The following is a 12,500-nucleotide window of genomic DNA, read 5'->3' on the forward strand; positions in this document are numbered from 1 at the left end:
TGATGACAGCTTTGCACACTCTTGGCATTTTCTCAACCAGCTTCATGAGGAATGCTTTTCCAACAGTCTTGAAGGAGTTCCCACATATGCTGAGCATTTGTTGGCTGCTTTTCCTTCACTCTGCAGTCCAACTCATCCCAAACCATCTCAATTGGGTTGAGGTCGGGTAATTGTGGAGGCCAGGTCATCTGATGCAGCACTCCATCACTCTCCTTCTTGGTAAAATAGCCCTTACACAGCCTGGAGGTGTGTTGGGTCATTGTCCTGTTGAAAACTAAATGATAGTCCCACTAAGCCCAAACCAGATGGGATGGCGTATCGCTGCAGAATGCTGTGGTAGCCATGCGGGTTAAGTGTGCCTTGAATTCTAAATAAATCACAGACAGTGTCACCAGCAAAGCACCCCCACACCATCACACCTCCTCCTTCATGCTTTACGGTGGGAATGACACATGCGGAGATCATCCGTTCACCTACTCTGCGCCTCACAAAGACACAGCGGTTGGAACGAATAATCTCAAATTAGGACTCATCGGACCAAAGGACAGATTTCCACCGGTCTAATGTCCATTGCTCGAGATTCTTGGCCCAAGCAAGTCTCTTCTTCTTATTGGTGTCCTTTAGTAGTGGTTTCTTTGCAGCAATTCCATGAAGGCCTGATTCACGCAGTCTCCTCTGAACAGTTGATGTTGAGATGTGTCTGTTACTTGAACTCTGTGAAGCATTTATTTGGGCTGCAATCTGAGGTGCAGTTAATGAATTTATCCTCTTCAGCAGAGGTAACTCTGGGTCTTCCATTCCTGTGGCGGTCCTCATGAGAGCCAGTTTGATCATAGCGCTTGATGGTTTTTGCGACTGCACTTGAAGAAACTTTAAAAGTTATTGAATTTTTCCAGATTGACTGAACTTCATGTCTTAAAGTAATGATGGACTGTCGTTTCTCTTTGCTTATTTGAGCTGTTCTTGCCATAATATGGACTTGGTCTTTTACCAAATAGGGCTATCTTCTGAACACCACCTCTACTTTGTCACAACACAACTGATTGGCTCAAACGCATTAAGAAGGAAATAAATTCCACAAATTAACTTTTAAGAAGGCACACCTCTTAATTGAAATGCATTCCAGGTGACTACCTCATGACGCTGGTTGAGAGAATGCCAAGAGTGTGCAAAGCTGTCATCAAAAATATATTTTGATTTGTTGAACACTTTTCTGGTTACTACATGATTCCATATGTGTTATTTCATAGTTTTGATGTTGTCGTATCGAGTGAGTGGTGGCAATTATTGCTGATAAACAAAGGAGTCCGCTCATACTGAATCCTTGATCATAAGTTTATTCAGATCACAAGCTTCAGCATAAGTGACAGGTGACATGACACCCGGAGAACGGCGCCTCAGATTGGAATGGCCGTTCTGCCCTTTCTGTAGTCTAGCCCCTATTTATAAACAATGCAAAAAGATGCTCCCTCTTCTGGCCAATCACCAGTCTCCCCTGTCTACAACACACTTCCTGTCTGTTGTATGTGGCGTTACACTAAAACATTCCCTCTTGATACTAAAATCAACATTCTTTCAGTTCCACTTAAAAAACATTTAACACCATCATAATCTCAATACACTACAATGTCTTCACTATTATTCTACAATGTAGAAAATAGTTAAAGTAAAGAAAAACCCTGGAATGAGTAGGTGTTCTCAAACGTTTGACTGGTAGTGTAGTTGTACATGATCAAAGGCTACATGTCAACATAACCGTCCTCCTCACCAGGTGGCACTGATTATTTCCTGTAATAAAAAATCCTGCATCAAAGATCTTAAACTTTTTATCCACAAACCTCTGGCATTTGTTAAAATAGGTCAACTTGGCCACCAGAGATATATATTTAAACCTCCAAATTAAATATTTACTTTTGTTCCTCTTCTCTTGGTCTGCCTCAAGACAATATTGCATAACCATCGCATCCTTGACCAGGCTGCTTACTAACGTTACGTTTAGACAAAGCTCTTTTTTTGACAAAGTCACATGTTTTTGTTGTCCATTTCACAATTCACAGAAATATTTTTTTGTGCTTTTAAAGAGAAAAGATAATGTCTATACAACATTTAATTTTAGTAAAAAATAAAGTTGAAGAGCCTTATGGACATTCTTGACGTTCCTGGTTGCAATGAAGTGGTGTTTTTGGTCTAACAGTAACGTTATACTATGCTGTGATTATGTTAGGCCCATGTAGAATACTAATGAATCATCAAGCGGCAATCAGCAGTAGAAACAAAACAAAGCGATCTGCCCGCCACAGGTTCGGTAAACAGATGATGGATGGGGCTGGAGAAATGTAATCACTCTCAAATTCATAGACAGCGCTATGGATGCAAGGATTCACCATCCATGATATCAACATTATAACCATGTGTTTTGAGGCGATACATTGTTTGTTTACATTTACTTTGTTTACAAACACTGGGTTTGTGACGGGGTACGACAGTTGAACTAAGCTCATGAGGCATTTCTAAGTCATATTGTTCAAGAATCAGTGGGTATATTTTTATTAATATATAAGTCCATAAAAGGATGTAGCACCTGCTGATTGCCCCCTTTAAGTGATCTTGCGAGACATTGATTCAACTTTGATCCAAACTTTACTAAACGAGCACCATTGTGAGAAGCGGCATCTGCAGCTCTACACCTCTGTGTAGCAGTGGCCTATGGGTCGGTCTGGAAAAGACTCCTCATTAAATAGATTTGTATTTCACAAGGTTTTGGCTACACTTGACTTTGCAACACACTATCACAATAAATGTAATTCTACACGTCAAAGGAAAAACACGATATCTCACCTGGAATTCGAACTTGCCGCAAATGGCAGGCTGGCTAACTTTGAGCTAATCATCCAGTTAACCCTATCAGTCCCGAGACCCAAAAACTTGGCTTTTCATTTATCTGACTTTCATTCATCTCCATGTCCAGCTCTTATATTTAGCCTCACAATGAAGTGTTTTACCATTTTCTTTTCAGGATAACCAGGGCTAGAAGTAGAACACTAAACAATTTGACATAAAGAGTTGCATTCATCAGTTTTATTGACAAACGTCAACAACAACAAAAAAATGAAGGTCTGCCAAAGCAAAGATCTGATAAAAATGAATTTACATGAATGCTGTAAGTACAGAAATGATTTGCTCGGTGGGAAATGTATATCCAACTAGTCAGTGACAACTGTGTGGAGGTTGGAGTTTGTGAAAGCAACTATTAGAGCTTATTACAGTATTATAGGACACTATGTCCTGGGATTTCCTATGATCTTCTATGTAGAAGAACCCCTTACCTTCTAACGACTCTTGAGTAGCTTGTGAGTGTCGTAGACCAGAACTTGTGCGTGTCCGTGAGTCTCAGCTTTTCATAGATAGCTTTTAATAGTTTGTAGCTCAAACCATTCTGACTATACAGGCATTTTTGTAAAGAAAATACCCAGCCCCGAGCCCCTTCGGGATCTGTCCTTGTCTCACAAACACCGCTCTAGCTCAGCCTCCGTTAAACAGAAGCAGAAGAAATAGACAAATCCAATGGTACAACCCAAAAAATTCTGTAGCTCAAACACACAATGTTTAAACACACAATTTAAACACACAATGTTTAAAAGGGTTAGTTGGGGCGGCAGGTAGCTTAGTGGTTAAGAGCGTTGTGCCAGTAACCGAAAGGTCGCTGGTTCTAATCCCCGAGCCGACTAGGTGAAAAATCTGTCGATGTGCCCTTGAGCAAGGCACTTAACCCTAATTGCTCCTGTAAGTCGCTCTGGATAAGAGCGTCTGCTAAATGACAAAAATGTAAATGTAAAAATGTTAAATAATACCAGCGCGACGGTGAGACTTTTTCTTGCACGTTTTAGTAACTTCAAATAGCAGATCGTGCCTTTGTTAAGTGTTGGATCACTTCCAACTATGTTGACGATTTTAACTGGCTGATACAGAATTTGAAGCAGATATAATCACGGCCACCTGATGAGGTTAGCATAGGGCTAAAGGTGCCAGGTTATGTAATCAGAACAGCTAACAGCTAACATGTAATCTTTGATCACCTGCAACTACGTCAACGATTTTAATTGGCTGATGTTTAAACATAAACTAAAACTTTAACTTTTCTAATGTTTGCAAGTACGGCCCACAGAGATTTGATTTGCAGAGATATGTTGGACTCTTACCTTCAGAGATATACAGTGACCTCAGAGACGGGGCGGCTGAGCGGTCCAGCTGGGTCAGCTGGGCCACGGGTGCCGGCCGGAGATCCGTCTGGGAGTGGGGGGCTTTCTTCGGGCCGATGGACCCCCTGGGTGTAGCTGTTGTGCTGGTTGAGGACAGACTCAGAGCATCTCCCTCCGACTCCCCGTCTGTCCTCCCTGCCTCCATGTCTTCCCTGGAGCTAGATTCTGGGCTGCTGAGGCAGGGTGGGACGCTTCCCTTCCCTGGCCCATTGGAAGAGAGCTGGGAGGGGGAGTGACGGAGACCCAGGGTTGGGCCCTGACCCATCCCCTGCTCCAGGCTCGTCCCCTGCCCCATCCCCTGCCCTATCCCCTGCCCCATCCCCTGCCCCATCCCCTGCCCCATCCCCTGCCCCATCCCTTGCCCCATCCCTTGCTCCAGGCTCGTCCCCTGCCCCATCCCTTGCTCCAGGCTCGTCCCCTGCCCCATCCCCAGCCACTGGCTTGTCCCCTGCCCCATCCCCAGCCACTGGCCAGGAGGATGGGAAGCCTTGTCTTTGGGCTGGTGGTGGGAGGAAGAGCTGGTGGTCTTGGAGGAGCTGTTCTGCTCAGAGGAGTGGGAGGAGAGGGACTCCATGCTTCCCAAGGGGGTGCTGCCTGGACTGCTGCTGAACGTGTCACCTGTACAAGGACCAGAGAGCAGGAACACACAGCATCATTAAAACCTGCTGAACGTGTCACCTGTCCAAGGACCAGGAACACACAGCATCATTAAAACCTGCTGAACGTGTCACCTGTCCAAGGACCAGGAACACACAGCATCATTAAAACCTGCCTTAATGTTGCTGGACCCCAGGAAGAGTAGCTGCTGCCTTGGCAGGAACTAATGGGGATCCATAATAAACCCCAGGAAGAGTAGCTGCTGCCTTGGCAGGAACTAATGGGGATCCATAATAAACCCCAGGAAGAGTAGCTGCTGCCTTGACAGGAACTAATGGGGATCCATAATAAACCCCAGGAAGAGTAGCTGCTGCCTTGACAGGAACTAATGGGATCCATAATAAACCGCAGGAAGAGTAGCTGCTGCCTTGGCAGGAACTAATGGGAATCCATAATAAACCCCAGGAAGAGTAGCTGCTGTCTTGGCAGGAACTAATGGGGATCCATAATAAACCCCAGGAAGAGTATCTGCTGCCTTGGCAGTGTCACGGTTTCGGCCGAGGCTGCTCCTCCTCCTTGCTCGGGCAGGCTTTGGCGGTCGTCGTCCCCGGAGTACTAGCTACCACCGTTGTATGTTATCGATGTTTGTTTGGTTTAGTCTTTATTGTACACCTGTTTCCGTTTGGGTTAATGATGTCCCCTATAAGTTTCTTGTTTTGTTAGTCGTGTGTTGTGTGTTATTGTTCGCCTGTCATTTTGGTGCTGCTCATGTTTTGTATTTTCCTGGTCTGTCGCACTGTGTGTTTTCGTGCGCTTGGAGTATTGTATTTTACGCACTGGTGCGTATCACTCGCCTCCTGTTTTGTTTGAGGTCAGTGTCTTGTTTATTGTTTTGTGCAGTAAAAGTCGGTTGACTTAGCTTCTGTGTCCTGCGTGTGACTCCTCCACCACATCCACCTCAGCCGGTTACTGACAGAATAACACACCCCCATGGAGTCAGCAGGAGCCGCAGCAGCGCACGATCCTATGGAGAAGCGCGTCCGCGGGCAGGACGAGAGGATACAACAGCTCACGGTCGCCCTGCAGGAAGTAATCACCACGCTCCACCGATGGGATAACAGAGGGGTACCCACACCTCCACCTCCCGGACCTCCACCTTCGACCAGTCCTGCCATCCAAGTTCCGGAATCCAGGGGAATTCGGCTCTCGCTCCCGAGGGCGTATGATGGCACCGCAGCCGGGTGTCAGGGGTTCCTTCTGCAGGTGGAGCTCTACCTGGCCACCGTACACCCGGCGCCCTCGGGACACGAGAGCGTTTCCGCCCTCATCTCCTGTCTCACCGGCAAGGCGTTGGAGTGGGCCAACGCTGAATGGAGGGGGATAGACGCCGCCACCATCACCTACGCGGAATTCTCCCGCCGCTTCAGGGCCGTGTTCGACCATCCACCTGAGGGGAAAGCGGCGGGGGAGCGTCTATTCTACCTCCGACATGGGAAGAGGAGCGCACAGGAGTTCGCCCTGGAATTCTGGACCCTAGCGGCGGATGCAGGGTGGAATGAACGTGCCCTCATCGACCACTACCGTTGTAGTCTACGGGAGGACGTCCGTCGAGAGCTGGCCTGCAGGGATACCAACCTCACGTTCGACCAGTTGGTGGACACCCTGCTGGCCACCCGCGGACGTTCCGAGTGGGGTTCGTCCATTCCACCCTCCAGCACCTCCGAGCCGAGCCCAATGGAGCTCGGGGGTGCTGGCGCTAGAGAGAGGAGGAGGAGGAGCCCGAGGGGGGCCGTCCCCTGCACCAACTGTGGCCGTGGAGGGCACACCGCGGCTAGGTGCTGGGGAGGGTCTCCTAGGGGAGAGGACAACAGGCCACGCACTGGGGAGCCCTTCCAGGTGAGTAGGCGTCCCACTTACCCAGAGCTCTCTGTTGTGCACTTCTGTATACCTGTAAGATTTCCACAGGTTGCACCTCATTCCCAGCATAAGGCGCTAGTAGATTCAGGCGCAGCTGGGAATTTTGTTGATCGGAAATTTTGTTTAGAGTTAGGGATTCCCCTCCTCCCTGTTGACGCCCCATTTCCCGTTCATGCACTAGATAGCCGTCCGTTGGGATCGGGATTGATTAGGGAGGTCACAGCGCCACTTAGGATGTGTACGCAGGGGGGTCATGAGGAAACTATTCAGCTATATCTGATCGACTCTCCTGCGTATCCGGTGGTGCTGGGAATTCCCTGGTTGAGTACCCATAATCCTTCCATTTCGTGGCAACAGAGGACTCTTAAGGAGTGGTCTGCCCAGTGTGAGGGTCGGTGTCTAGGTGTTTCCGTGGGGGCGACCTCGGTGGAGAGTCCAAACCAGGGGCCCGCAATACACATTCCCCCTGAGTATGAGGATTTGGCACTCGTGTTCAGTAAATTGAGGGCGATAGGCAGGGAGATTGTGCGATTGATCTCCAGGCAGGAGCAGCGCTCCCACGGAGCCACGTGTATCCTCTGTCTCAAGAGGAGAAGAGGGCTATGGAGACTTACATAGCCGAATCTCTGAGACAAGGATACATACGGCCCTCCACTTCCCCTGCGTCCTCGAGCTTCTTTTTTGTGAAGAAAAAAGATGGAGGGTTGCGCCCGTGCATTGATTACCGTAGTCTCAATCAGATCACTGTGAAATACAGTTATCCACTCCCTCTGATTGCGACTATGACGGAATCATTGCACGGAGCGCGTTTCTTCACAAAACTGGATCTCAGGAGTGCGTATAACTTGGTGCGCATTAGGGAGGGCGATGAATGGAAGACAGCATTTAGTACCACCTCGGGTCATTACGAGTATCTCGTCATGCCATACGAATTGATGAATGCTCCTTCAGTCTTCCAATCCTTCGTGGATGAGATCTTCCGGGACATGCAGGGGCAGGGTGAGGTCGTGTACATAGATGACATTCTGGTGTACTCTTCTACCCGAGCCGAGCATGTAGCCCTGGTGCGCCGAGTGTTGAGGAGGCTGTTGGAGCACGACCTGTATGTCAAGGCAGAGAAATGTCTGTTTTTCAGGAGTCGGTCTCCTTTTTGGGTTATCAGTTGTCCGCGTCATGGGTGAAGATGGAGGTGGACTGTTTGTCAGCCGTGCGTAATTGGCAAACCCCAACCACTGTTAAAGAGGTGCAGCAGTTCTTGGGTTTTGCAAATTACTACCGGAGGTTTATCCGGGGTTTTGGACAGGTGGCAGCTCCCATAACGTCTCTTCTGAAGGGGGGTCCGGTGCTCTTGCAGTGGTCAGCTGAGGCGGACAGGGCTTTTGGGAGACTGAAGGGCCTGTTTACTTCGGCTCCGGTGCTGGCGCATCCGGATCCCGCCTTACCATTTCAGGTAGAGGTGGACGCGTCTGAGGCCGGTATAGGGGCCGTGCTATCTCAACGGTCCGGCATGCCACCTAAACTCCGCCCCTGTGCTTTTTACTCCAAAAAGCTCAGCCCGGCGGAGCGAAATTATGACGTAGGGGACAGGGAGCTGTTAGCCGTGGTACAGGCCCTAAAGGTGTGGAGGCATTGGCTTGAGGGGGCTCAACACCCTTTCCTCATTTTGACTGACCACCGTAACCTGGAGTACATCCGGGCAGCTAGGAGACTGAACCCTCGCCAGGCTGGGTGGAACATGTTTCTAGCCCGGTTCGTATTTAAAATCACGTACATCCCAGGGTCCCAGAACGGTAAGGCAGACGCCCTGTCCCGGCGGTATGACACAGAGGAGAGGTCCATTGAGCCCACTCCCATACTGCCGGAGTCTTGTCTGGTGGCACCGGTAGTGTGGGAGGTCGATGCTGAAATCGAGCGGGCGTTGCGTATCGACCCTAGCCCTCCACAGTGTCCTGTGGGTCGGAGGTACGTTCTGCTCGAGGTTCGGGATCGACTTATTTATTGGGCTCACACGTCACCCTCCTCTGGACATCCAGGTATTGGCCGGACAGTGCACTACCTTAGCGCTAAGTACTGGTGGCCAACGTTAGCCATGGATGTGAGGGTTTATGTCTCCTCCTGATCGGTGTGCGCCCAGTGTAAGGCACCCAGACACCTGCCCAGGGGGAAGTTACAACCCCTGCCGGTTCCACAACGACCCTGGTCTCACCTCTCGGTGGATTTTGTTACAGACCTTCCCCCCTCTCAGGGGAATACCACCATACTGGTCGTTGTGGATCGGTTCTCTAAGGCCTGTCGTCTCCTCCCAATGCCGGGTCTTCCTACTGCCCTACAGACCGCTGAGGCACTGTTCACCCACGTCTTCCGGCATTACGGGGTACCCGAGGATATAGTGTCTGATCGAGGTCCCCAGTTCACCTCCCGAGTCTGGAGGGCGTTCATGGAGCGCTTGGGGGTCTCGGTGAGCCTTACCTCAGGGTACCACCCAGAGAGCAATGGGCAGGTATAACGAGTGAACCAGGATGTGGGTAGGTTTCTGAGGTCGTATTGCCAGGGCCGGCCGGAGGAGTGGGCGAGGTATATTCCCTGGGCAGAGATGGCCCAGAACTCTCTCCGCCACTCCTCCACCAACCTAACCCCTTTCCAATGTGTACTAGGGTACCAGCCGGTTCTGGCACCGTGGCATCAGAGCCAGATCGAGGCCCCTGCGGTGGATGAGTGGGTACGGCGCTCGGAGGAGACGTGGAACGCTGCACACGTCCATCTGCAGCGGGCCATCCGTCGACAAAAGGCGAGCGCCGATCTCCACCGCAGTGAGGGGCCGGTGTATGCACCTGGAGATCGAGTCTGGCTCTCGACCAGAAACCTACCCCTCCGCCTGCCCTGCCGGAAGCTGGGTCGGCGGTTTGTGGGGCCTTTTAAAGTCCTGAGGAGATTGAACGAGGTGTGTTACAGATTACAACTGCCTAATGATTATCGCATTAACCCCTCGTTCCATGTGTCTCTTCTCAGGCCGGTGGTAGCTGGTTCACTCCAGGAAGGTGAGATAGGAGAGACTCCTCCGCCCCCACTGGACATCGAGGGGGCTCCGGCGTACACAGTTCGGTCCATCGTGGAATCGAGACGTCGGATGGGGGGTCTCCAATATCTCGTGGAGTGGGAGGGGTACGGCCCTGAGGAACGGTGCTGGGTGCCGAGGAGGGACATCCTAGACCCGTCTCTCCTGACAGAGTTCCACCGTGGTCACCCCACGCTCCCTGCTCCGCGTCCTCCTGGTCGTCCCTGAGGCCGGGGTCGGCGCACGGCTGGAGCCGCACGTCAAGGGGGGGGTACTGTCACGGTTTTGGCCGAGTCTGCTCCTCCTCCTTGCTCGGGCAGGCTTCGGCGGTCGTCGTCCCCGGAGTACTAGCTACCACCGTTGTATGTTATCGATGTTTGTTTGGTTTTGTCTTTATTGTACACCTGTTTCCGTTTGGGTTAATGATGTCCCCTATAAGTTTCTCGTTTTGTTAGTCGTGTGTTGTGTGTTATTGTTCGCCTGTCATTTTGGTGCTGCTCGTGTTTTGTATTTTCCTGGTCTGTCGCACTGTGTGTTTTCGTGCGCTTGGAGTATTGTATTTTACGCACTGGTGCGTATCACTCGCCTCCTGTTTTGTTTGAGGTCAGTGTCTTGTATATTGTTTTGTGCAGTAAAAGTCGGTTGACTTAGCTTCTGTGTCCTGCGTGTGACTCCTCCACCACATCCACCTCAGCCGGTTACTGACAGGCAGGAACTAATGGGGATCCTTAATAAACCCCAGGAAGAGTAGCTGCTGCCTTGGCAGGTACTAATGAAGATCCATAATAAATACAAAAATACCTGCTGAATGTGTCACCTGTCCAAGGACCAGGAACACACAGCGTCATTAAAACCTGCTGAGTGACCGACTACTGAGCCGAAACATAGTGACTGCATCTCAAGTGGCACCATATTCAATACATTAGGGATGCAGACAGTATTAGTACTACTGTGGCGAAATGTATTAGCACTACCACTACAGAGACGAGCGCTACTGGCTACTGGCTACCGGCTACCGGCTACCGGCTACCGGCTACCGGCTACCGGCTACTGGCTACTGGCTACTGGCTACTGGCTACATCCTGGGAGGCATGTGTTGTCTGCTCTGATAGATGAAGAGGTAATACATTAATGAACAACTCATTGGGAATATGTAATGAATGCTGTAGCAGGGCCAGATTAGCTAGCAGAGTGATATGACACCATATTCCAGGGGGATTCTAATACATATATAAAACCTCTTTAAGGAATACCTGGGATAGGATAAAGTAATCCTTCTAGCCACCTAACCCCCCCCCCACCATTACCCCACCCAAAAAAATAAAAATAAAATAAAAATATTGTAAAGTGGTTATCCCACTGGCTATAAGGTGAATGCACCAATATGTAAGTCGCTCTGGATAAGAGCATCTGCTAAATGACGTAAATGTAAATGTTAATGATATATATATATAATAAAACAGATGAGATCCGGACTGCTGCTAGTTTTCCATTCTACCTGATCATTAATCGCACCCACCTGGTGTCCCAGGTCTAAATCAGCCCCAGATTAGAAGGGAACAATGAAAGAAAGCAGTGGAACTGGTTCGGAGGACCAGAGTTGAATTTGAGGGCCCTACAGTTCAATAGGGTGTCATTTGAGATGCAGTGCTGGTGATAGTCAGTGCTGTAGGACTCACTGTCAGCGTCTGCAAGGCACAGTGTTGGGGTGTAGATGCTGCGAGGCTTCCTAGGGCCTTTGGACAGGCAGATGGCCCTGCTCCTGCGTGAGCTCGGTCGGGCTTGGGGCTGGGGAAGGGGTACGTTGGGGTCTGGAGCCTGGTGGAAGATCTGGACAGGGGAGAGAGAAAAGCATGTTTTACCAACTGAGCTTTACAATGGTATATAACTAGCTAGGGTCTGGGGTTTTTCCTGGTTAGGTCACATGGTCAGACCTATACTTAAATACCTAAAAACTCCTAATATAGGCCCACCTGACACATACGTAAACCTAGGACGAGGAGTGCTACCGTCAAACTAAATATTTTTTACAGGCTCAATATTTCAGTCTGATGTCAAAGAAACTCTCTTGCCTTGTCAAAGTTCTCGATGAGAATCTCCACCACGATGTTCTGGAACTTGATGTTCATCATGGCGGCCACCGTCTCCTCCTGTGACCTCATCAAAGTGGGCCCGAAGATCACACCCAGGTTGGACACCGTCATCAGGTTGAACTGGCTGTGGGTGGACACTCTGTGGGGCAGGAGACAGACAGACCATGCAGGATGGTTAAGGTTCCAATAACACACTACATTATCGGTGCCCCCCACAATCATTTTAGTCACTTAGCAGATTCTCTTATCCAGAGAGACTTAGAGTTAGAGTGCATTCATCTTAAGGTAGCTAGGCGGATGGGTGAAGTGTGACATCCCCCTACTCAACAATAGATGTGATTGTATACCGGTCAGTTAGGAGAGACCTACGTGACGAGGTGTTTGATCAGCAGCTCCATCATCTCCTTGTTCCTCTCAGGCAGCTTGTGGACCAAGGCATGGACCGCCCTTACTCTGTAGTTCTGGTCATCAGACTCTGGGGAAGAGGTGGGGGCACAGAGTCATGATAAACACACCGACTCAACACATCCTGGCAGTTGACAGCTTCACGGTTGCTTGTTTTGATTACGTGTCCATGTT

The 12,500-nt window shown here is 49.7% G+C and overlaps 1 protein-coding gene across 1 annotated transcript in view; it reads right to left on the reverse strand.

The window, feature by feature from the left end:
* Positions 1-12,500, reverse strand: part of LOC311116164 (rho GTPase-activating protein 42-like) — a 173,717-nt gene that overhangs the window by 10,823 nt on the left and 150,394 nt on the right. The window contains exons 17-21 of the mRNA XM_084191286.1: positions 12,291-12,396; positions 11,901-12,060; positions 11,508-11,658; positions 4,747-4,877; positions 4,200-4,515 (exon numbers count right to left, since the gene is read on the reverse strand). Coding sequence (XP_084047412.1) covers positions 4,200-4,515; positions 4,747-4,877; positions 11,508-11,658; positions 11,901-12,060; positions 12,291-12,396 — 864 coding nt within the window. The remainder of the gene's footprint in view (positions 1-4,199; positions 4,516-4,746; positions 4,878-11,507; positions 11,659-11,900; positions 12,061-12,290; positions 12,397-12,500) is intronic.

The sequence above is a fragment of the Coregonus lavaretus genome, assembly GCF_964263955.1.
Source record: "Coregonus lavaretus genome assembly, contig: HAP1_SCAFFOLD_503, whole genome shotgun sequence".
NCBI lineage: Eukaryota > Metazoa > Chordata > Actinopteri > Salmoniformes > Salmonidae > Coregonus > Coregonus lavaretus.